This window comes from Prosopis cineraria, unplaced genomic scaffold (assembly GCF_029017545.1).
Source record: "Prosopis cineraria cultivar Desert tree isolate PC_DT_omini unplaced genomic scaffold, ASM2901754v1 PC1, whole genome shotgun sequence".
NCBI lineage: Eukaryota > Viridiplantae > Streptophyta > Magnoliopsida > Fabales > Fabaceae > Prosopis > Prosopis cineraria.
In genome coordinates, this window is record NW_026555332.1 from 1869758 (window position 1) to 1891984 (window position 22227).

At 31.2% G+C, this 22227-nt stretch overlaps 3 protein-coding genes across 7 annotated transcripts; all 3 read right to left on the bottom strand.

Moving 5' to 3' along the window:
* Positions 1 to 7263: 7263 nt before the first annotated feature.
* LOC129314318 (probable sodium/metabolite cotransporter BASS4, chloroplastic) lies at positions 7264 to 16042 on the bottom strand. 5 transcript variants are annotated; one of them, XM_054957724.1, is made up of 14 exons: positions 15762 to 16030; positions 15195 to 15309; positions 14956 to 15063; positions 14780 to 14847; positions 14346 to 14424; positions 13043 to 13101; positions 12843 to 12911; positions 12248 to 12361; positions 11495 to 11516; positions 11155 to 11222; positions 10069 to 10154; positions 8117 to 8246; positions 7845 to 7946; positions 7264 to 7774 (listed from the first exon to the last, which is right to left on the bottom strand). In XM_054957724.1, the coding sequence occupies exons 1-14, from the start codon at positions 15957 to 15959 to the stop codon at positions 7697 to 7699; spliced, it is 1296 nt and encodes a 431-aa protein (XP_054813699.1). In that variant the 5' UTR covers positions 15960 to 16030; the 3' UTR covers positions 7264 to 7696. The 5 variants fall into 5 exon arrangements, 4 of the variants coding, with proteins under 4 accessions (XP_054813699.1, XP_054813706.1, XP_054813716.1 ...); XM_054957731.1 differs by having other exon boundaries at positions 15195 to 15300; positions 15762 to 16029; XR_008594076.1 differs by lacking the exons at positions 7264 to 7774; positions 7845 to 7946 and adding an exon at positions 8295 to 8555 and having other exon boundaries at positions 8117 to 8198; positions 15762 to 16041.
* A 4129-nt stretch (positions 16043 to 20171) lies between these two features.
* LOC129293894 (pectinesterase inhibitor) lies at positions 20172 to 20744 on the bottom strand. Its single transcript, XM_054932020.1, has one exon. The coding sequence runs from the start codon at positions 20733 to 20735 to the stop codon at positions 20199 to 20201; it is 537 nt and encodes a 178-aa protein (XP_054787995.1). The 5' UTR covers positions 20736 to 20744; the 3' UTR covers positions 20172 to 20198.
* Positions 20745 to 20824: 80 nt separating this feature from the next.
* On the bottom strand, positions 20825 to 22227 carry LOC129293883 (uncharacterized). Its single transcript, XM_054932010.1, has one exon. The coding sequence runs from the start codon at positions 21674 to 21676 to the stop codon at positions 20942 to 20944; it is 735 nt and encodes a 244-aa protein (XP_054787985.1). The 5' UTR covers positions 21677 to 22227; the 3' UTR covers positions 20825 to 20941.

Genomic DNA, 22227 nt, shown 5'->3' on the forward strand with positions numbered 1-22227 from the left:
CATGTCTCTGCTTGACACCCCCCCAAAAAAAAAAAAAAAAAAAACTAAAGGTGTTCACGTCATTCCTTATTCATGTTAAGTTGTTCTCTTTTAATTGTACAGAGAATCATTCTATTCCATCATGTTTGTGTCGTAGAAAAAATTATTTATAGAAAAAAAAGGCATTTTCAAAACTTAAACCTTATGCAAACTTTTGTTTTAGCCTATGTGATACACGAGTTTTATATTGCAATTTTTAGAAATAAATGTTATTCTTGCGAGAAAATCTTTATCAAAAGAATAACTTTTAGTAGACATATTTTTTATATTATCTTATACGAAGTAGGGCTATGTAATTATCATATTTAATATTAAATTTGCATATTAGAGTCAAGGAAATGGTAAAAATTAAGTACATACGGTGTAAATGGATATGATGGGAAGCAAATTAATAAAAAATTATAGATATTGATAAGGAAATTTGAGAAAGTTGAATTAATAATGAATTTTATTGGATCATTTGAACTATCTAATAACAAATTAGTTAGAATTCTAATATCCATAGATTCTTTATGAACTCTAGGAATAGTCCTGTCTTCAATTGAGATAATTTAGTTATCAAAATCCTAAAGGACACTAATAGATGTCTTGGAGTTTGTTGCTAAAAGTCTCATGTTTCTTGTCAGTGTAAAAAGTTGTCCATTATCCCAAACATATGAAATTTAATGATGGCAAAAATAATATCTACTCTCGATCCACCTAGAATGACAGGAAATGTTTGACTAAAGTTTTTGCCAAACACAACAACTTTTAACTTTAAAATATCCTTTAAACATTTGTCAAGAGCGTCAAAATAAAACTTGTGCTTTATTGGAGCCTTATCTTATAATAGCAACTTCAGTTTAGTAATTAACAACTTTAGTTTAAGCATTAACAATATAGTTTGTCATAACTTCAATGTAGTCATACAATAACAACTATGTTATTATTATATTAACAACTTTAATTTATGTTTAACAACTACAAATTCTACACTAACAAAAATTACTCCAATCAATAAGGATTTGACCTATATATAACCCACAAGATTGAAGAATTAAATCTTGTTGCTAATATGAAGCTTTTATTGCTGAATGATTTATAAATATCTCTACAAGTATTCTTTAAGTTTGGAGACATGTCCTTGTCATAATAAGCTCTTAGGATATTACTCACCTAAATTTTTTCTTAAAAAAAAAAACAACACTTTCCATTATTTCTAATTACTTCATTTCATGATACTATTTTTTTATTTACCTATTCTAGACATATTTATTTGTCATTTTCCTAAAAATATATGCATATGCATGTTGCCCACTTTCCCAGGTTAGCTATCAAACGCGGTGCTCAATCCCTATGCACCAAGATTGGGACTGGGCCAACTCAATATTAAACTTAGATTTAGTCTTTTTTTTTAAAAAAAATATCAAATAAATTTTAAAAAGTAAGAAATAAATTTTATTTACTAAATTATCTCCATCTAAAACTATATTATCTTAAAAAATATTTTAAAAATTATAAAAGCTCAACAATTATATATTATGATAGAAAACAAATTAACATTTTGAATTCAAATAGTATATTTATTTTTAAATCTTTTTTATGATAATAACAAAGTAATTTATATTAGGTATAATCCATAAAGAAAGAAATCTTATAAAATTAATTAATATAAATAAAAAAATATAATAATATATGAATATATTTTGGCTGAGTAGGGCTAGGTTTGAGCTCAACCTGATGTCTAGCCTGACTCGATCTTTTATTAGACTTGCCGAGTTATCAAATCAATATTACATCCCTAATTAATATTAAATGTCCTTTATTATCTATATTATTCATAGACTATGATAAGTTTAAAATTTTTATTAAAGTTATTTTTATTCATATTTATCTTAATTTTAAAGTTATTGGAGTAATTTTTTATCCATTTGAGTATTAATATTAATTTTTTATAAAAAATTATTTTTAAATAAATAAGTTTTTTAATATGATCTAAAATTAATTGGTCATAATTTCATATATATTCAACGTTGAATTAAAAAAGTAATTAAGTTTTTATTTGATAAGAATAATAGAATTTCCACCAACAACTTTTCTTCATCTAATTACTAAAAAAACTTTTTAATATGATTTGAAATTAATGGGTTATAATTTCATATATATTCAACATTTAATTTACAAATTAATATTTTTATTTCATAAGAATAATAAAATACTCACCAATAACTTTTTTCATTTGATTATTAATGTCTCAAACAAACCATTGCATAATGGACATGATAAGGAAGTTAAATGTTATTAAATATTACACAACTATGATTATTTGATAATGAATCTCAATCTCTCTCCCCCGCCCCCAAAAATAAAAATCAATAGAAGAAGAAACCTTGAGATAGACTTGCTATGGACAAATGGAAGACTAAATAAAAATTAGCAACTTAAATACACGATTGAACGGAAAGATTATCTGTACAATAAACTTGTAAATAGAAAGTTAATCAAAGTTAGAATCGTAGAATGAAATCATAGCCAAAATCAATTTAATTTATTTATAATTGGCATATTATCTATGTTGGAGGAAGTTTTTTTATTTAAATTTCCAATCTAATTTAATTATCAAATTTATTTGAAATTTAAATCAAAAAACTTTTTTTCCTTGAATGATATTTCTTGTTTTATTCCTCGGGCACTACAATAAAAGTTCAAAATCACCACCTATTAAATAATTACATAGTTTAGATATTTAAATGGTCAATATTATTTTTTTATCAAACTATTATATTACTTTTTAACTCACTTGAATTAATATTTAGGAAATAACCAATTAATCAGGGTTTTTTTATCCCAATAGCAAGTATTCAAATCAAATTCTTATTTGAAGTCATGTATGTACAAACTCAATATTGATTGCTGGTTAAAAAAAAAACTCAATATTAATCTATAGCATTTTCATGTAAATTTAAATTTTTAAACTCCTATCTCATTTCATCTCTATTATTTTCTCTCAACTCTTCCATCATTCCTTTCACAATGATCGATACCATTCTCTTTAATTATGAAATATTGTATCTTATAGAATTCAATCCAAATTTAAATAGTTGAAATTCAAATAATATTTTATAGTTATGTAAAATAACTTGATAGCATGGAATGAATAAGTATTTAAAAAGGATTGATTGATCATGCATCAAATATGATAGCCTCCAATAGAAGGATACGTATAACAACAACAAAAAAATATAAAATATATGCAATGAAAATATATAACATTCCATACCATTAAGGTCATAGATAACTTATTAAGTTATTTTTCAAATTTTATATAGTGAATAAAGAAATTTATTTTTTAAAAAAATAAAAATATAATCAATGATAGATGGAAATACATGTCACTTTTTTCTACCAACTGAATTTTAGTTATGAAGCTTAATTTTTGAAATATCTTTAGGATATGTTAAAATTTTCAGAAATAATGAGGTTTCTTTATTATATATATATATATAAAAAAAAAAGAACCTAGATTCAAATTTTTTTGGAGTATTTATATACTCCCTCCGTTTAAGAATATAAAATATTTTTTGAAGAGTTGGATATTTAAAAATATAAGACATTTTTAAATCTTTTGAGATGTAATCATTGTTTTTTTTTTCAAAAGTTCCTTATTGATAATAACTTTATATTTATTGTAGGGTGTTTAATGGGGGTGAATATAAAAAAATTAGGTTAGTTTAAAAGTAGGTAACTACTTTATTAGGGGGTGAGATTCAATTAAAAATGCCTTATATTTTTTAATGGAGGGAGTATGTGTGTGCACGCTCAATCATTTGAACCTAAATTTTTGGCATATCCTTATGGTGGATGAAAACTTTAAATAGATATATATTAATTTGAATTGAAATATGATCAGGTTTGAATTTCAAATAGATAAAAAAATAATTTTATACGCATTTAAAAATTAATAATTCATCCTGCATGCTCCTAACTATATATTTTATATACATTAAAAATAATAAATCATCTCAAATCTAACCTCAATCTTGACTCTAAAGCATAGAGTCGTAGAAAAGGCATCTGAAATACAGAATTGTATAGCAAATTTAAAAATGTACACATGACATTTAATCCTACTTATATATATATATAATAATTTTATAAAGTGATCCTTTTCAATATTTTAATTTTGATGCCGTTAGTTTTGTCAATAAAAGATGATCATATTGAATTTTTAAATATTTACAAAATTATTTTTAAATATTGAAATATTAAATTTAATTTTTTAAATAACAAGAATTGATAAGAGAATTATCATTTGAGATTGAAGTAATAGAATTATGCAACTGAAATTATATTTTACAAAATTAAAGTACTAAACTAAAAACTAGATAGATTTAGAAGATAAATATACACATTTCACTTTATTTATACTGTAACATAATATAATATTTTGAGTCATTCATAATAACAGTAGCAGTAGCTTGAGCAGCAATAATAAATTAATAATAAAAGAGAACAATATCAGTGCATGCCATTGATGCCAAAATGGTTCCGCCAGAATGCTCGAAACATCATCAACGATGAGTGGAGTGCAAGGTTTTAGAAACTGAAGTGGCTACTAGTCCGATCTAAGACCAGGATAATATTCCATCACAAAAATACAAGGGAGATGTTAGTTACATTATCATAGATATTTTCTTAAAAAATTAAAAATATTTACATTGTCATATTTTTATTATTTTTAATCTATAAAATATCTTAAAATAATATTTATAATATATTTTAACATTAATTTTTAAATTTTAAGACCCACATATTTTTTTTAAAAAAAATTGAGTCTTCTATATCTTTTAAATATCCTAAAAAATAGATTTTATATTTTTTATAAAATAAAAATAGTTAATTTTACAGTAAAAATTAAATTAAAAATAATTTTAAAAATAAAAAAAGTGTTAATTCAAGTTTTCGGATCATCTTAAATAAGTTGAAAAAAGTTTGAGCGAAGCTCAATTATTCAAACTTTTTCATAAGTTTGAGTTTATTTTGGCCGGCTCAAATTGAGCCTTAGCTTGCTGAATTATAGGCTCTAGTAATTTGGGGTTGTGGTGGTTGTTGGAAGACCTTAAAATGACCCCAACAGCTTTTCTTCTGGAGGAACATAAAAGAAGAGATGAAAAGCTTTGTTCAGAACTGTTTAATTTGTCAGCAAAATAAATATCAGCCTCAATCTCCGAGAGGGTCTCTTCAGCCTTTGGGAATGCCAAAAAATATTTGGAAGGATGTTTCAATGGATATCATCACTGGTTTACCCAAATCACAGGGCATGGAAACAATACTGGTGGATCGTCTCAGCAAATATGTTCAATTCATTGGTATTCACCGTCCCTTTATTGTGAAATTAGTGGCTGCAGTGTTTCGCAGAGAAGTGATACGTCTTCTTGGGTTCCCCAAATCCATTGTTTCTGATCGTGATACTATTTTCCTTAGTTCTTTTTGCCAAGAACTATTCCGTCTCATTGGCACACAATTAAGTATGAGTCCTGCATGTAATCCTCTGACAGTCAGCCAAACTGAAGTGATGAACCGACCCAGTCTTCCATGTTTCTTTGCTGAAATATGCCCATGGGTATGACTCACAAGCTCCTCTTCCTCCACTTCCCATTAATGATGAGTGGGAGTTTCAAGTTGAACTTGAACAGGTGCAAGAAGTGCGTGTTTCAGAAGCTAACAGGAACTAGTGATTGAATTACTCATCTAGTGGAAGAATTGTCCTCTTGAAGAATCAAGTTGGGAATCTTATGATTTGATTGCTTCTTGGTAAAAAGGTAGAATAGAGAATCTTAAACTTTATAAAAAAAATAGAAAAAATTAAAGAGAACACTTGTAAAAATTATTAAATAAAACATTTTAATTAATAATATTTTTAAAAGTTTATTTGATAATAGAATATAATAACATTGTGTAATTTATGTAGCCGATCACATCTAATAAAATAAGGCTTATTATTATTGTCAGTTTCCATCCTTCCACGTTAACGACAAGGCTACTCTGCAGGGGTAATGTTAGAGTTCTGAATAGTAAGGACAACCGTCCTTTACTAGTTTTCTCTAGGAAAAGACGCAACAAACTTATTTCTGGGGAGTCAGTTTAATGTCTTAGGATTTTATTATGTTATTTGTGTTTTATATGTTATGCTTCGCACTAAGTGTCTTGTTATATGAGCTTTTTTGCCTCTGGTATGAGGATCCTCCCTCTATAATTGTTTGCTTTATAGTTCAGAGTGACACATAGTAGAACTGCATAAAGTTCACGTACTTTTGTCACCTCTACTTTTTCATAAATTCCACAAAAATCTTATAATTAAAGAAAAATAAAAAGTTTTAAACGCGTCTCATGATGAATTTCAACAGATTTTTTAGGAAGAATGACAACTACACACTTGATAAGAAAGTTAATATCATGATGGGACTTTTTAAAGACTTTCAATGTCGAAATATGGAAAAATGAGGATTGAATTTTGAAAATTTAAGTTGTTATGTAATCCTGATTTAATGTTAACCTTGTTAAATGATCTTGAATTGTCATTCTCCAGATTTTTTTATGTTCATTTAAAAAAACAGATTTTTTTTATGGAGAGTTGCTTTTTCACAATAACTAAGGAATTGAAAACCTTTTTCTTGAGTTAGAGCCTGCATTTTTTTCTTTCTCCAAGGGGTTTTCATTCTCATTTTTGCATTGCTATTCCCCAATAAATTATTTCACCTATTGAATAAAGCAATGATTTTGAGTTTTGACACACACAAAGAGTCTGACAATCATTTGCATATGGACAGTTACGCACAACTGCATGATCACTAGGAAACACCCCTGCGATCAAGGCAATGTGAAGCTTCTAATATTTAGCAACCTTAAAGTTATGACAAGTGTTGAGTTGCAGAGAAATTCTAGTCAGTTTTGTTCAAATTATAAGTACGAATGAAAACACCTCAGGGAAGAACTAGAGAGAAAATGCTAGAATGTGAGGTACTCCCAATATGGTACTTTAAAAAAAAAAAAAATAGAATTAGTAAAACAATAAGGATCCTACCATCTAAATTAACAGTTTAATAGTTAAACCTTGAGTACAGAAAAAACACCTTTTCCAAACGCAATAGTGATACCAGATTCAGAGTTTTAATTTAGATTCCTAAGGAGTTTGGCCTGCTAATCATACCTGCAGAAACATAACATATGGTCTGCGAAAATATGTACATGAATTCCAACAATTAGATCAATGAAATGATTTGTCCACATGTCCAATTTGAAGGTACTGAAACCAACTAGCCCACGCTAGCAGCAGTGCTAATACTCTTTTTTACGTTGGAAAAACTTCAGAAGTATGATAAAATAAGAATAGAGAAGACAATCTTTGGTGGTGAAAAAAAAAAAAACAAAAACAAAAACATGAATCTATTAACTTGATAAAAGCACATGAAGACCTTTGACTGTAAGCTTGGCTGAAGATCTAACTTCACCAATTTGGTATAGCGCCTAAAATTTCATGGAACCTGATGGGAAGCGAAGCGCCAAGCAAAAATTTTAAACATCGTTGATACTAATTCCCAAAGGTTTATAAAATGTAGCTCCATGCGCTTCCACTTAATATGCCAGCTGAAAGGAACCACAGTAATGACCAGCATTTTCACTGCTTGGCCTCTTTGATGCTATTGGAGTTGCCTTTTGAACGCGGGAAGTTAATCAGAAAAGAGTCCATAATAATCTATAGAAAGAATTAAGTTAGCAAGAGAAATGACTAATCAGAAACATTTTGCAGAGAAAACATCAATAACCTGGTTTAGATGTGCTGCAACACAAGGAAGAACCAATAACCCAGATTCACCAAGTGCACCACGAAGTGGTTCTATTACTGCCACCATTACTGGTAGTGTTTTCTGCAAGGAATGACAATATATCAAGTTACATAGGCTGTCACAAAAAAGGCCCACTGTAGGAATATTCAAATGACAAACTTTTCGAGAAGAAAAAGCCTAATATGTCATGATTTGATCCTTAATTCCAAAGTACTCTGAGAAATCAAGGAAATAAAGATTTAGTTTCTCACCTGACTTGCAACTAGTATAAAAGCGATGGCATTTTCTTCCCTAGAAAATACTGACTCAATACCACCAGTGATGGCTGAAATACTTCGCACAGCAATGATATTGAATAATAGTAAGCTCAGATGGAGAAGTCTGCAAGGCATCAAGACATCAAATTCTCAATTATCACAATTCTCATACCTCCACGTCCTCTGCATCAAGAAGTCTGAGAGGAAGGCTTTTGTTCCGACTGCAACGCTTAACAGAATTAAAATGAATTATCTGCGATGGACACGTAGGCCTAACAAACAATCATCAATTTTTGCACTCCAAAGATGCTTTTTAGAATAGACTTTTGACATCTTTCACGTGCATTGGCTTTGCCAGCCAGATTGCGCCATGTTATATCATTTTCTTGTGTTCCATCTTCCGTGTTTTCTTCCCATCAATACAAGAATCCCTCTTTTGAAGACAGATAAAGCAAATACCTATGGTTATGTTACATAGTCTTGCCTCCTTTTAGTCATTACTCCAAAAATGAGAGTAAACAAAATTTCCATTATAATAAACAAAATAAACAAATCTTGAAAAGTCAGAATACAAAATATGGAAATGCAAATATAACTGCCAATTCAATTTGTTGTTTCAGTATTTATTCTAATACTGTTGAATATCATGGATGACACCAATTAAAGTGAGTACGTGACGTTGTAATGTAAAATGAGAAATTTATCAGAATGCAAGAAACTCCATAAATGAAAATCTTCAAAAAATAATCAATCAATCAATTGATAATGGACTTCAAAATCTAATCCATGAATTATATGCATGAACAGATTAGGTCAACTAGCACAGTACCATAACACATACTCAAATCTTTATTAGGTGGTAGTACTGGATGTGAGATAGTTGTAAAATAAATATGCAATCACTATAACACTACTACTCCCTCCAAACCCCAATAGAAAACATCTTCTAGAAGATTTGCTTGGTCCAAAATATAGGGCATTAGAAAACTTTTATAATTATTTTTTCAACTATATTTCTATTTCATTTATTATTCTTTTTGAAAAAAATTATGCATTAAATTTTAATTATCATTATCAAAGCACTTATATAGGGTATTAAATGAGGGTAAAATTGAAAAGTAATAAATTTTTTTTTCTTAAGAAACTAAAGTTTCAACTGACATTTTTGAAAACCATGAATTAATTATCAATGTCATATATTTTGTTCGAGAGAGAGTATTTAAAATGCTTTCTTGAGTGCACCCCCTCTAAGCATGCTTTGTCATTTGTATTCCCTGACTGTGAATAAATAATCATCAAAATCAATGATTTTATGCCATATATTTTATCTTCTTTCATTCTCTCCACCTTTTTTCATAAGATAGGAAACCTAGGATAAGACTGACAACTGAATCATAAGCTCCCTCTGTATTAATCTAGTTATTATGGTATCTCTTGGAGTGCACCCTACCCAAGGATATTTGTATCAATTTATATTACCTAGGTATATAAATCATTTGACATCAACAGTTACATGCCTTCACATGCTGAAAACCTTTCTCACAAACTTCTTTAACATGTAAAGCTGGCAGAATCACCAAATTTATAAATCTCTTTATCGTATAGTTATTTATGATTAGAGAATATTTCTAGATATTTGAAAATATCGGTAAATATATGATAGAAGTGATTCTAGGGATAAATTTTTTATTAGATATTGATCGTATTCATTAGGCATTGATGTGTAGAGGCTCCTGCCTGTGTATAAATTATCTATCATATTTGTGAATAAATCATGAAGAAGAAGAACGTGCAGAACAAACATTCCCCATTTCTGAGTAAATCATAGAGAGAGGAAACACAACAGTTGTTAAGTTTTCATAACAAAAATTGCAACGAATGGTGGAATAATGCATCCCCAGAATTATAGCATTATGAGAGATGAAAAAAAAGTGGATAGAACATACGTTCCCAGTCCAATTGCGACAACAAAAACTCTTGGTTTCACCATTAACAACAGTGACCTAGACCTGCTCACTTGTATCCATGGCACCTGCATGACATTAAATTCAACAATAAATTTCCTATAAAATTTGAAGGTCGAAATGAGCCAAGGTGCTGACTCAAAATAGATCTGAAAATCATTTCAGAAGACCTATGAAATTAAAGCTCTCCAAATAATTGTTACATGGGATATACTCCCCACATGTGGAGGAGTACAGCTTCAAATCAAAATTCGATGATTAGGGAATGCAACCAAACATCTGCACATTGTTGTGGGATTGGAGAGAGAGACTAAAGCTTTGGACTCTTTCAAAAAATTGACTTTGGCGAACAGAGAAAAATTAATTCATAATGCATGACAGCATGACAGATTAGCATTGTAATTTTTCTGGCAGCAAATGCAGAAAATGTTATGAAATTTAGAGACTTAAAAAAAAACAAAAATTACATGGTTTTTCCTTGAAAATAAATGACGTTCAACTTAAGAAATAAGCGGATAAGAAACAGACTTTCAAGTCTCATCTAAATAAAAACTATAAAATGTTATTATCAGAACTCTAATTCTATCAATTTGAATACAAGAAAAGACAAAAATTGAGCTAGGGACACTAGATCTCAAACAGATGGATGCCAAAATGATGATTATTCAGGTAACAAGCTAGATAGTAAAAAGGAATTTAAACAGATTGTTAAGAATGAAGAATCAACAAAACTCAAGTTTTGATAATAGAGTTTTTATCTTTTTTCTTTTGGTGAGAGATAAAACAAGAAACTTTAGTAACATGAGAAGAGAATACAGAGAGTCAAAGGATAAGAATTCCTCAAATAAACCAAATAAAAACTAGGACAGGCTGAAAACAGAGTAGCATATGAATATTCCTAAATAAGGAATTATAATCAATAAAAAGAATATATGAAATGCATTTCTTGCTTTCATCAAAATTAATATTCTGAACAGAACAAAATTTAAAGAACTAAAAAACTCAACCAATCTTCACCCCAACTCGGAGCAAGGAGATGAATTCACATTGCATAGGTAATGGTCTTACTAAACTAAGAAAAAATGCGTTGATCCCTGAGAAAAGTTTACGGTTTTGGTCAACAAAGTCAGCTACACCTGAAAGAAAGATATTATTCATGTTATGACATAAATTACAGCTCAAACATGTAAAACATGCAAGAACATTATCTAGGAGCAAATTACTTGACAAATAAATATTGGATACTGCTTGTGCTATAAATCCTTTTAGAAACTTGGAGTCCTATTTCCTTGTCATAACCAACCATACTCTATATATGTAATAGTGAGGGTCAGATTGCTTGATTTTACCTCACATAACATTATTAAACAGACTAACAGCTGAAACAAGCTTAGACAATGTAACACACCTTTAAAAGATTCACGTACGACCTGACCACACAAAGGAATAAAGAAATATTAAAATACTTCTAGGTAGCAAATTACAACAAAAGGATGCTAGTATTCTTCTTCACAGACCAAATTAAGCTGTGAGATATTAAACAAGGAAGAAGAAAAAAGTAGATATAACCACCAAGATATGTATATAATTGAATACAAAGTGGTGAAACAAAAAAAGAATAACAGCAGCAACAACAACAAAAACAACAATAATAACAAAGAAATAAACCAAATAATTTGAGATGTGATAAAGAGAGAGATACAAATAAGTTGGGGAATGTCAGGTGTAACTTTTTATAGGACAGCCTTTATTTTTTCTCACTCTCATGAACTTATACATGAACTTCAAGTAACAGCCAGCTAACATATGGATGTAACTAATTGCTTGATATAAGCAAATGAGACTTTTTTTTTTTTTTGTTAATGAGAAAATGAGACGCATTTTAACTGAAATGTATGACATGATGGGAAGAGTATATTAATTCAAGAAACCAAAAGGTGAGTTTATCGTGCAATACTATGTAAGCAATGCATCAGTCAATTAACAAACATTGCCATCAAAACAAATCCAGCCTCTTAAAACATTCTGATGATGGAAATTAAACATAACGCAAAGCCCAAGGATAGAAAACACAACTTTTTAGCCTGAACCACATCAATTTGTGAACATCCAAATAATAGAATCATTCTATCAAATCTCTATGAAGGAGAAAACAGATTACCTTCCCCAAAATGAGGGGGACTAATATGGTCAGAAGAAGACTTTTAAATAAATGATCAGTAGGTACAGTTACTCCAACTCCATCAGCCACAAACTTTGTGATGGAAAATGGGACCTAGGAAGAAGATGAACATTAGCATCGAATGCAATAAAAAGCACAATAAAATGATAAATAGATCAAATGAACAAAAGATTGCAGAACTACAATAGTTAAAAAAGAGGAGATAAGGAGCAAGGAATAAAATCTCAATGACAGTTAAATGAAAAATAAATGGGACATGGGGAGAAAAGCCTGCATATCAAACCAATTGAGTTTTGCTGAAATTACAAAAAAATCTCTTCTATTTTTAAAATATATGCAAATCTCCCCTAAAACAAAATTTCCTGGCATTTTAGTCCAATAGAGATGCTGAATTAGCTACATAGGATTTCAAAGTTCTGGGGCCTACGAAACATAATTGAAAGATGTATAAATTTATTATTAGCAATAAGAAAATTCATTTGCAGCAACATGTTTGTTCTCTTGAAATCTACACAACAATACAAAAACTCAAGGATAAAATTGAAGAAATGTTATCCAACTCTTACTGACTCACAATGAATATTCCTAACAGATTAGATATTACTGTCATTGCAAGAGCCAGAGCAGAGTTTCCCCCAGCAAGCTGCAGAAGCAAAATGGAAAAACTCAAATAAAAGTAAATCCCAGATCCATATCTGTAGGGACAAGGCATTTAACAACTATTAACAATACAAAGGTTTAGGACAACAGATGGAAAAAATGGATAATCATTACCTGGGTGAGTGCAACACCACTTGATAATGTGGTTGGCATGCAACTAAAGACAGCTAATCCTGTAAGCCAACAGAGTTTTTTTTTTTTTTTTTAAATCTCAATATTGAAGCATGTTACTGACTGAAATTGAGATGTCAATGACAAATACATGGACCACCAACTACCAATCATTGGAACAAAATGCTATATATAAGATCAAAATGGTGGGGATGAGGAGCTAGAAATTGTGAACAGCGTTGAAAAGAAAGTACAGGTGGATAAAAAAAGCCAAACATGTAGTTATTGGATGGCATTTTTAAAGTTTTCAGAGCAAAAAAAATTTTTAAGTCAAAAAATAACCTGAAACTTTGAGTAGGAATAAGTATATTAGGGTGCATTGTCTAGGGTAAAAACAAGTTTTTGATCAATAACTGATCATATGGCAAGGAGACCCAAAATACACATCTCCTCTCACATTGCATATTATCGTTAGATTGCAATAATTTATCATTTTTAAGAAATCGTTGGGTTGGGGGGATTTTTCCCCCAAATGAATCATGTGAATATCAACAAGTAACAATTCACTCTCTCTCACTGCTCTCCTTTTCCAGTACAAATTCCAACTCAGAAGCTTATGCTGATGAGTGAAAGGCCCATTAATAGTTTATACTCCCTCTACACCAATTTATAAGTCACTTCTAACTACTTCATCAAAACCAAGGAGAGGTAGTTAAATTATTGATGTTGTCTGAAAAAAACAAAAGAAAGAAATTTTCCAATTTACCCTTATTAAATACATCAACATTAAAAACACTCTCTCTCTCTCATGTTACCTTTCACTCTCTACTCATCGAAAATTATGAAAGGGTAAGCCAGAAGAAGGTAATTAATGATCCACCTTTCTATGCATAGTAACTTATAAATAGGACCAAATGCTTTTTACGCAAAATTAAGCAACTTCATATATTTCTGATAGGCTCATTGCTGACTTCTAATATTACTAATGTAAAATACTACGTCAACCATTAATGTGTACCACACCTATCTGCCTAAACAGCACGGCACAATATCAATTGCTCCAAGTAATGTTTGAAAAGAAGAAACACATTATTCCTCCCATGGTACATGTTGCATGCATTCAGTCAGTTGATTTAGCATTACTCATAGCTAAAATCTTTTTAGTTTTCTTTGATAGAATTTGTTGCTAGAATCATTATAATAAAGCTGTCATCAAATATTCAAAATGCTATAATGACCTGAAAATAATTCAAATAACATGATTATAAAATCACTCCTGCTTTAAGTAGCACCAAAACCACCAAACCTGTAATAAATTCTTGGGGTTGGAGCTGAATTTGCAATATCGCCCTTGAAAAGTTAGGCGTCAGGAACAGTATTGACACCTATATGAAGAAAAATGGAGAGTATTACCCATTTATTCCAGCATATATGTCAAACCAAAGCAAGTGATAGCCCTAACCCCACCGGAAACAAGGGATAAGAAAGACAGAAACATAGAACAACCAAATGTTCTTTTGGGGGGTGGAGAGGAGGAGCACATATTGGCCTTTTGTTTGTTCTCTGCTATTCCCATTACAACAGAAACCCAATAGGTGAAACTTTCCAATATTGTATTCTTTCATTTAAAAAAAGCAAATCCAAACACAATTACAACATTGAATCCCAAGTTAAGACAAAAAGAAACTATTATGGAGAATCAGCTTACAAAAGGCAGACTTAAGAAATTCAAGGTCATACTAGCCCAAAGAGACCAACGGGCCATGCTTCCACGGCTGCACCAATTTCCTTACTACGCAGCATCAGTCCTAAATGATAATGCATGAATCATGATATGAGAAAAATAAGGGTGCTGTGAGATGGGAATCATAAAAGTAAAACAGCATACAGAGAGAGAAACGCCCTTCGAACCTAACCTGAGATTATAAAAATTCCAAATGGACCAAGTTTTGACACAGAATATTTATCAGCTAGGCAGCCGAGGCTTGGATAGGCTAGTCCGAGTGTCACTCCAGAGATGAGAGCTACGTGTCACAATCAACACAAACAAAATTGTTAATCATTAAAATTGATTTACCAACGCAAAAATCACACAGCCATGAAGTAAGCGACAACTTTTTTTTTCATAAAGTTAAATACATAGAAGAATTGCTACCCAAGGGTAAAAAGTTATTCCCAGCAAAGCTCAAGATGGGTTGTGCCCAACTCAATCCCTTCGTCAGAGCCGAGAGATTGGTAGGATTGCTTCCATTACCATCTATCTGAAACCACTGCAATATCTCTAAGCCACCATACATATACATACTTGCAAATTGCAGCCAATGATTTTTAAAATTGAATTTAAAACAAAATGGGCCTTGATTCGCATATGTTGAAAAAGCCAACATCATAAATTCCAGCTGTAACTAATATTTTCTCGGCAGTAACGCAACCGCCTAAACTACACGCAAACACACGCATAAATTCATCAGAACTTAACCAGAAAAATCATAGCCATTTGAACTCAGATAAGAGAACAGGCACAAAATTACATCTTTGCACAACTAAACTCATATCCCAGCTCAAATGGCCCCACTTTTAATTTTCCTGTCAAACTAGATGAACCCATGACGCGAAGTTGTGAAGGTAAGTGAATTGTGAAATTGTTCAAGCAGCATTGTTTACTCAATGATGATTGATAACACAGTTGCAAGAAACAAAGAGCAGTAGAAGGAGATTGAACCTGGCCGGAGGGCTGACAAGCTCTAACGATAGCAGGTAGGAATCGTGAACGGCGAACATTGCAAGTCAGTGAGGAAAAGGAGAGAGAAATGTCGCGAAATTTTACATCGATGGAGAGTAAGTCAGAGTTCCGATGACGGAAAGCCGACGCGGGGGCGGGAAAGCCAGTGACAACCAGAGCCTGGATGGTTCCCGCCATAAGACTTGCCGTCGAGTTCAGTGGCTGACAATGCTGCCTAACCCATGTTGACTTGATGGAGCTATATTGTGCTCTCAAAAAACCTTTTTTTATAAAAAGACAATCCCTTTTTTGGCCAACAAAAAATAGGTTAATTTTCTGACAACAATAATATTAGATTAGATCAACCATTGAAATGGGTTGAGTTGTGTGGATAGATAGATAGGCATGGGCACTTGGGCAGGGTCCGCATGGAGACACTTTCGGTGAGTGGTGACAAGATTTACCCCTGCCGATCAGTATTTAATATTTAATAATTTTAAAGATATTTTATGTTTATTCAGTTTAAAATATTCATATTCTATTCAATAGTAATACAAATAATTTTAATAATAAAGATATAATAAAAATTACTCAATACTACCAACAAGTATTGATTACAAGGAATTATAATCGTTTAAGTAAGGAAGTTTTGAACTTGAAACGGGTACATATAAATATAAAAAACGTATTTAAAAAATATGTTCTCAATTGAATACAACAATACCCTTAGTTAATCCTTAAAAAAAAAAAAAATCTCCTCTCTTTACCTAATGTGTGTTGAGATCTCTTATCTATCTGCCATGTGCTTTGAATATATCTTGCATGTCTATCATTCTAAAGGTAGTCTAAACACATATCAAAATTCCAATAATTACCTTATCTTTTGGGACCTAGGATAACATTGGGTGGCTTGATCTACTCATTAAAAATGAGAACTTCAACTTCATGAGTCTATTGTCTGTATTGCATTGCTATATTATTGATTTTTCTTGATTTGATCTTCGGTCTATATTGCATTGCTTAAATTTATTAATACATTTTGATTAATTAATTTTAATATTGAGATTTAGAAATATTATTTTATTGATATTTGAACCAAACTTTATTTTACCCACTAATTAAATGAAAAACACTAATCAAATCATAATTTGTAATTATTAATAATTAGACGTTAGAGATAAAATTGTTTTTACAATAAAGGCTTGAAACGTTATTAGAATTTAGATTTGATTTCACTTAAGAAAGCATTTAAAAAAACTTTAAGAGGTGTTAATATCAATCCATCAATCAATCAATTTATGTTCTTCTGATTGACTGACGGGAGCATTAACTCTATCCATCTCCATGTCTTCATTAATTCCGCTTCTCCATTCACTGCTCTTTCCCCATGCATCTTCACGTCTCTCAATACTCAATATCTTCAAGAAATATTAGGCCTCTGACGGTTCAAATTCGGTGCAAAGTGAGAAAGGGAGTGAGAGAGACACAAATATCTTCATTCTTCTTACTTGCACGGTAAAACCATGACAATAAACGAAGTTAGCGATCCCTTGGTGGTGATAGAAGATTTGGGTTTGGTCTAGGTAGCATGTAGTCGAGAGAGGAAAGGTGGATCAAAGGATGAGTAGCAAAGGAGGGCAAAATTGGGAAAATCCTTAAGATCCTGTGCATGAAACTCATGTCCAGAATCACAATAGATTTGAATGCTCATGTCTGAAATCCAAATCTATTTGATGAATGTGTGATGCCAAAAAGATGTAGTAAAAATGATGAGAGGAAGCATCAAAGAATGCGGACTTTATTTGAAGTGATCAAGGTGGTTGATGGCATTTCATGTACAAAAATGTTCTATGACAGATGGAGTTTTAATTATCAAATTTGCTTTAACTGTAATTTATCTAGGTGTGTTGCAATTGATATGGTATAGCAAGTGCGACCTAGGCAACTTTGGCATCAAAACCACGTAATAAATATTTTTATGAGATTTGGCTCGATGCTTTCTTTATGTTTGTTTACTTTCTCATCCTTACAACAACATTGTTGGACTCCTTAAAGATGGTGGCAGCTTATATATATGATGGCAGCGCCAAACAAGAAAGGATATGATTTTTTTGCCACAGTATAATTGAATTTTATAGTGCCACAGTATCCAAACAACATGGAGTAAATGTTATTGTATCATTCATTCAAGGAGACTGCAATGCTTATGATTCCATATTGTTAATGAGTGTATTGATTGGATGACTCCTACTATGTTTACAATTTAACACTATTGAGTATTTTGAGTATTCATTTAGCCCTCTCATAAAAGAATTGGTTGAACTCCATCTTCTGACATATAACTATTATGATATTTTCATTTCATAGACGGTAACCTTCATGTGCTCTCTTGCTAAATTAATTTTACTTTCCATCTTGGTTTTCTTTTTCCATATGGTAGCAACCTATTGACATGTTTATTGTAAATAGAACTTTTTTTTAACATAATTGTGCATTTTAATGTAAAGTTATACACAAAGTATAATGGAAATTTTTAATATTAATGCAATTTTAATATATTGATTTCTTACTATTTAAAACCTTGAGAACTATTTCTATAACTTTTCATTTTCATTTCGATCAAACAAAGTATAATGATAGTGTTCTCAGCAAACGCATAATGGAATGACAATTTTTTTTTTTTGGATTTTGCTTTTGCTTCATTATTTAAAAAAAGATGGTTAATGCTGTAAATTGTGGGGAGAACACCAACAAAGGGTCCTCAAAGAAATTTTATTTCTGAACAAAATTTCTAACAAATAAACACTAATAAGTGAAGTTATTGTAATCCGATTGATTAAAAAAAATTAACTTTCATTAATTAATAAATTTTAGACTAATGTTAATATAAAATTTTTTTTAATTTATTAATGAGATTTAATTTATTTTTTTATTTTGTATGTATTTTCAATTTACTTTTACGAGAGATACAAGAGCAATCTCATTTTAAAATTTTTTTGATCGTTAGCATTAACTCCATCTGGCTATCCTTCTCCATTCACTGTACTTTTCTATGCCTTTTTAATTTTTCTAATAAATGAGATTTAATTTATTTTATTATTTTTTATGTATTTTTAATCTATTTTCACGGGAGCATTGATTCAATAAGAGTCCCATTTTTAAATTTTCTTGATTGTTAGCATTAACTCCATCAGACTATCTTTTTATATTCACTGTACTTTTTCATGTCTTTTTAATTTTCTTTATCAATGAGATTTAATTTTTTTCCTATTTTCCATGTATTTTCTTGATTTACTATACTCAATATCAATTAACTATCATCAATTTTTATCCATAAACATTAACGGCAAAAAGGAAAAAAGAAATAAAAAGAAGCTTATATTTGATTTAGATCATCAATCCTTATCTCATGATTTTGACACTTCAAACTATGCATGTTTCACATACATTTCGCCCTGACAAGAATGACTCTTCATCTTTCACATTGAAGAAATGAGGTGGAAATGGTTCCATAGACTATATATATTCAATTATATATATTCAATTCTTTAACCATACATACATATATACATATGAAAATATATATATATATATATATATATCTTTTCCCCTTGGTGAGAAAGAGATATGAGTGTACTTTCTTATACATTTCAGGCACAAATCATTTTCTTTCTTCTAACCTTTTAATATTTATATTTATAATATTTATAAAGATTAAAAAAGTTTAATAATTTAAAATATTAGCAATAAATTTTAAATTTAATCAAACACAAGATGTGTATAAATAAAATATCCAAAAAAAATGAATAAATAAAGAAAATCTTGAAAAATTTAGCCACCTTTTGATATGTCAATATCAAAGGCATTGATAATATTTGCCTCAAATTTCTTAATTGTAACACAAACAACGTATAGAAAACTGTCTAATTTTTACAATAAAATTTTCATTACATCAAGACATCAAGTATAAAAAATGTTTGGATCTAATAAATAATTTAAATTTATTAACTTAAACAGTATCTCAATTATAATTATTAAATTTTATCAATATTTAAAAATTATTAAAAAACAATTTTCTCTGAAAATTCAAAATAATCTCATCATCATAACAATATTCAATGTACACTAACCCCTCCAAAAATTTGAAATCTATTACTTTTTAAATATTATATGATAAAATATCAGATTGCTATTCAATGGGGTATTTTGTACGAATGGATTTGTGTTACTCATATCCAAATATATATAGAAAAGGATTAATTGTGGCCTTAAAAACGCTTGAAAATACGAAACCGAATAAGAAAACCATTCATTATTAATTGTAAGTTCGCAAAACTCTGGAAAAAAACTATATATATATATATATATATTTATTGATATAGTAAAAAAAAAACCAGCTTCATACTGTACTTAAAGAGTTTTAACATTTAACAAATTCTAATCTCCCATGATTAAGCGATTAGAGATAGACCACACGATGTTGCAGAGATTCCTAAAATCTCTGTTATTATCTCTGATTGGCGTTATTGTCTTAGAGGTTTTCTCCAGAGTTTCTCCACAAGTTCTCGCTCTCAGCTTCGCTCCCACTGCTTCAAGTCTCACTTTCTGATAATAACCAGACGCCAAATTCTGCTTAGCACCACCGATTTCAGCCATGGCTTCCTTGTACATCTCAGCGCATAGCTGGTACTTCTCTCTCACGCTACGATCACCGGTGATTTCGATTATCGAATCTATCTCGTTGTAGGTCTTCCTCGCGTAATTATGAGCCTTGTTGATCATTGTTCTAGCCAGCGTTTGAATGTTGGACATGTCCACACGAGGATCGGACTCGAGAGTGCGAAAGCAGAAAGGAGGGTCTCTGGTTTGGAGGCATATCACTTTGATTTCGTCTTCTGTCAGTTTGGCTGTTGAAGGTGTAACGAGTGAAAAAAGAAACAACAAGGAGAAGATAATGAAAGGCAGAGAAGCCATGTTCGGTAGGTATTTTGGTGAATAAACAAGCTTTGGTATATATAAATAGGAGATGAAGACTGTTTGGATATCAAGTGCAGAGATTAAAGAAAATAGGCGTTATTTCTACGTTAAAGGAGGTTTACAATGAAGTTTTTGTCAGTTAATTCTCAGATCAGTTTCTTCATGAATGTTACAAATATGTGTAAAGATATATGTATATAGAATTAGAATATGACGAGAAGCGAAAATAAGGAGTAGATGAGAAAGCAAGCATAAGCAACGAGGCCACGGTGTTCATCCCACCGGCCGACTTCGATCAGGAGTTTAGTGCAAACTCGAGTGGACCAGATCACAAAAATGGCGGCGATGACGAAGATGGCTACACCAGCTTGAGGAAGGAACAAGGAGAGAACCGATAGAATCACCATGGGAAGCATACAATAGCCCAGCAAGCTCACGCACCTGTGCAAATCCAGAGTCCCATTACGACCTGCGAGCATGTTGAACACAACGTACAGGAAAAGCGCCGCCACCGTCACCCACCCTAAGATTATCCCGAAGTGGATCTTCCCCGCCAGTAATTGGAACAATCCAAAAGCCATTAATAGTAGAAACGGACCCGATAGATCGGCGTCATCGTGTAGATTCGGGTTTATGCGGACCGGATTCAGGATCGAGCTTGTTTTGTTCCAGATTTGCCTCGTGTTGATCCCTAGTTCTTCCAGCAGAGGCGGTTCGTCGAACACGTTGGTGTTCGAACTGACGTTGCTGCTGATCGACGTCGACCCGAATTCCAAGGACGTGAACGGCGTCGGCGCGGCGGACCCGACGTCGAATGACATGAAGGAAGTGGTCTTGGAGTTTCGGGGCTGAAACGGCGCCATTGGACGGCGTTGTTTGAGGCCGGGATTTCCGCCGGACGGAAAGACCACACAAGGGACGTTGAATTCCTTCGACATTGATTCACTTTTTTCTCGGGAAATTCTCGTGAGGGAGAATGAAATTAAGAATGAAATTGTGATCGGCAAGAAAGAAAACTTATAATGGCAGCTATTTCTCGATAAAACTGGGTACCTTCATGAGACGAAAATTCTCCAGGAGGGAGAATTTTTTGAATGGAAACGAAATTAAAACTGGAAAGAACGAGGGCTTCAATAATAATAATTCAGAGAAAGTAGAAGTTATAAGTTGAGTTCAAATAGCTGGGGAAGTTTTATTTCAGAGGGAAAATATTAAGAATTCGAAGTGCAAAAACTGGGAATCAATCGAATGAAACTTTTATGGAGTGAAATGAATTTTTCAAGGCAAGAGAAAAATGTGGCTTTAAGAGGAATAGTGAGAAAAATAGAAAGGTTAGATCCTGCTTGCATGAAATGAAACCAATCTTTTAAGGTAGTTATTGTTTATCACAGACACGGAGACTTTGAACCGTAAAAACAGTTGCGACTCTGCATAACCGCCATTGCTTTCCCTAAACAGAGGGTCTGGTTTCGGTGCTAACAATCCTGGT

Bases quoted from the DNA above. Each gene is read 5' to 3' on its own strand.
- LOC129314318 (XM_054957724.1), bottom strand. From the start codon at position 15,959: ATGGCGGGAACCATCCAGGCTCTGGTTGTCACTGGCTTTCCCGCCCCC. The intron at 15,310-15,761 runs GTTCAATCTCCT...GAGATATTGCAG, and splicing joins CTTGTCAGCCCTCCGGCCAG to TGGTTTCAGATAGATGGTAA. The intron at 11,517-12,247 runs GTAATCTGTTTT...TTGTGTGGTCAG, and splicing joins TCCCCCTCATTTTGGGGAAG to GTCGTACGTGAATCTTTTAA.
- LOC129293894 (XM_054932020.1), bottom strand. From the start codon at position 20,735: ATGGCTTCTCTGCCTTTCATTATCTTCTCCTTGTTGTTTCTTTTTTCA.
- LOC129293883 (XM_054932010.1), bottom strand. From the start codon at position 21,676: ATGTCGAAGGAATTCAACGTCCCTTGTGTGGTCTTTCCGTCCGGCGGA.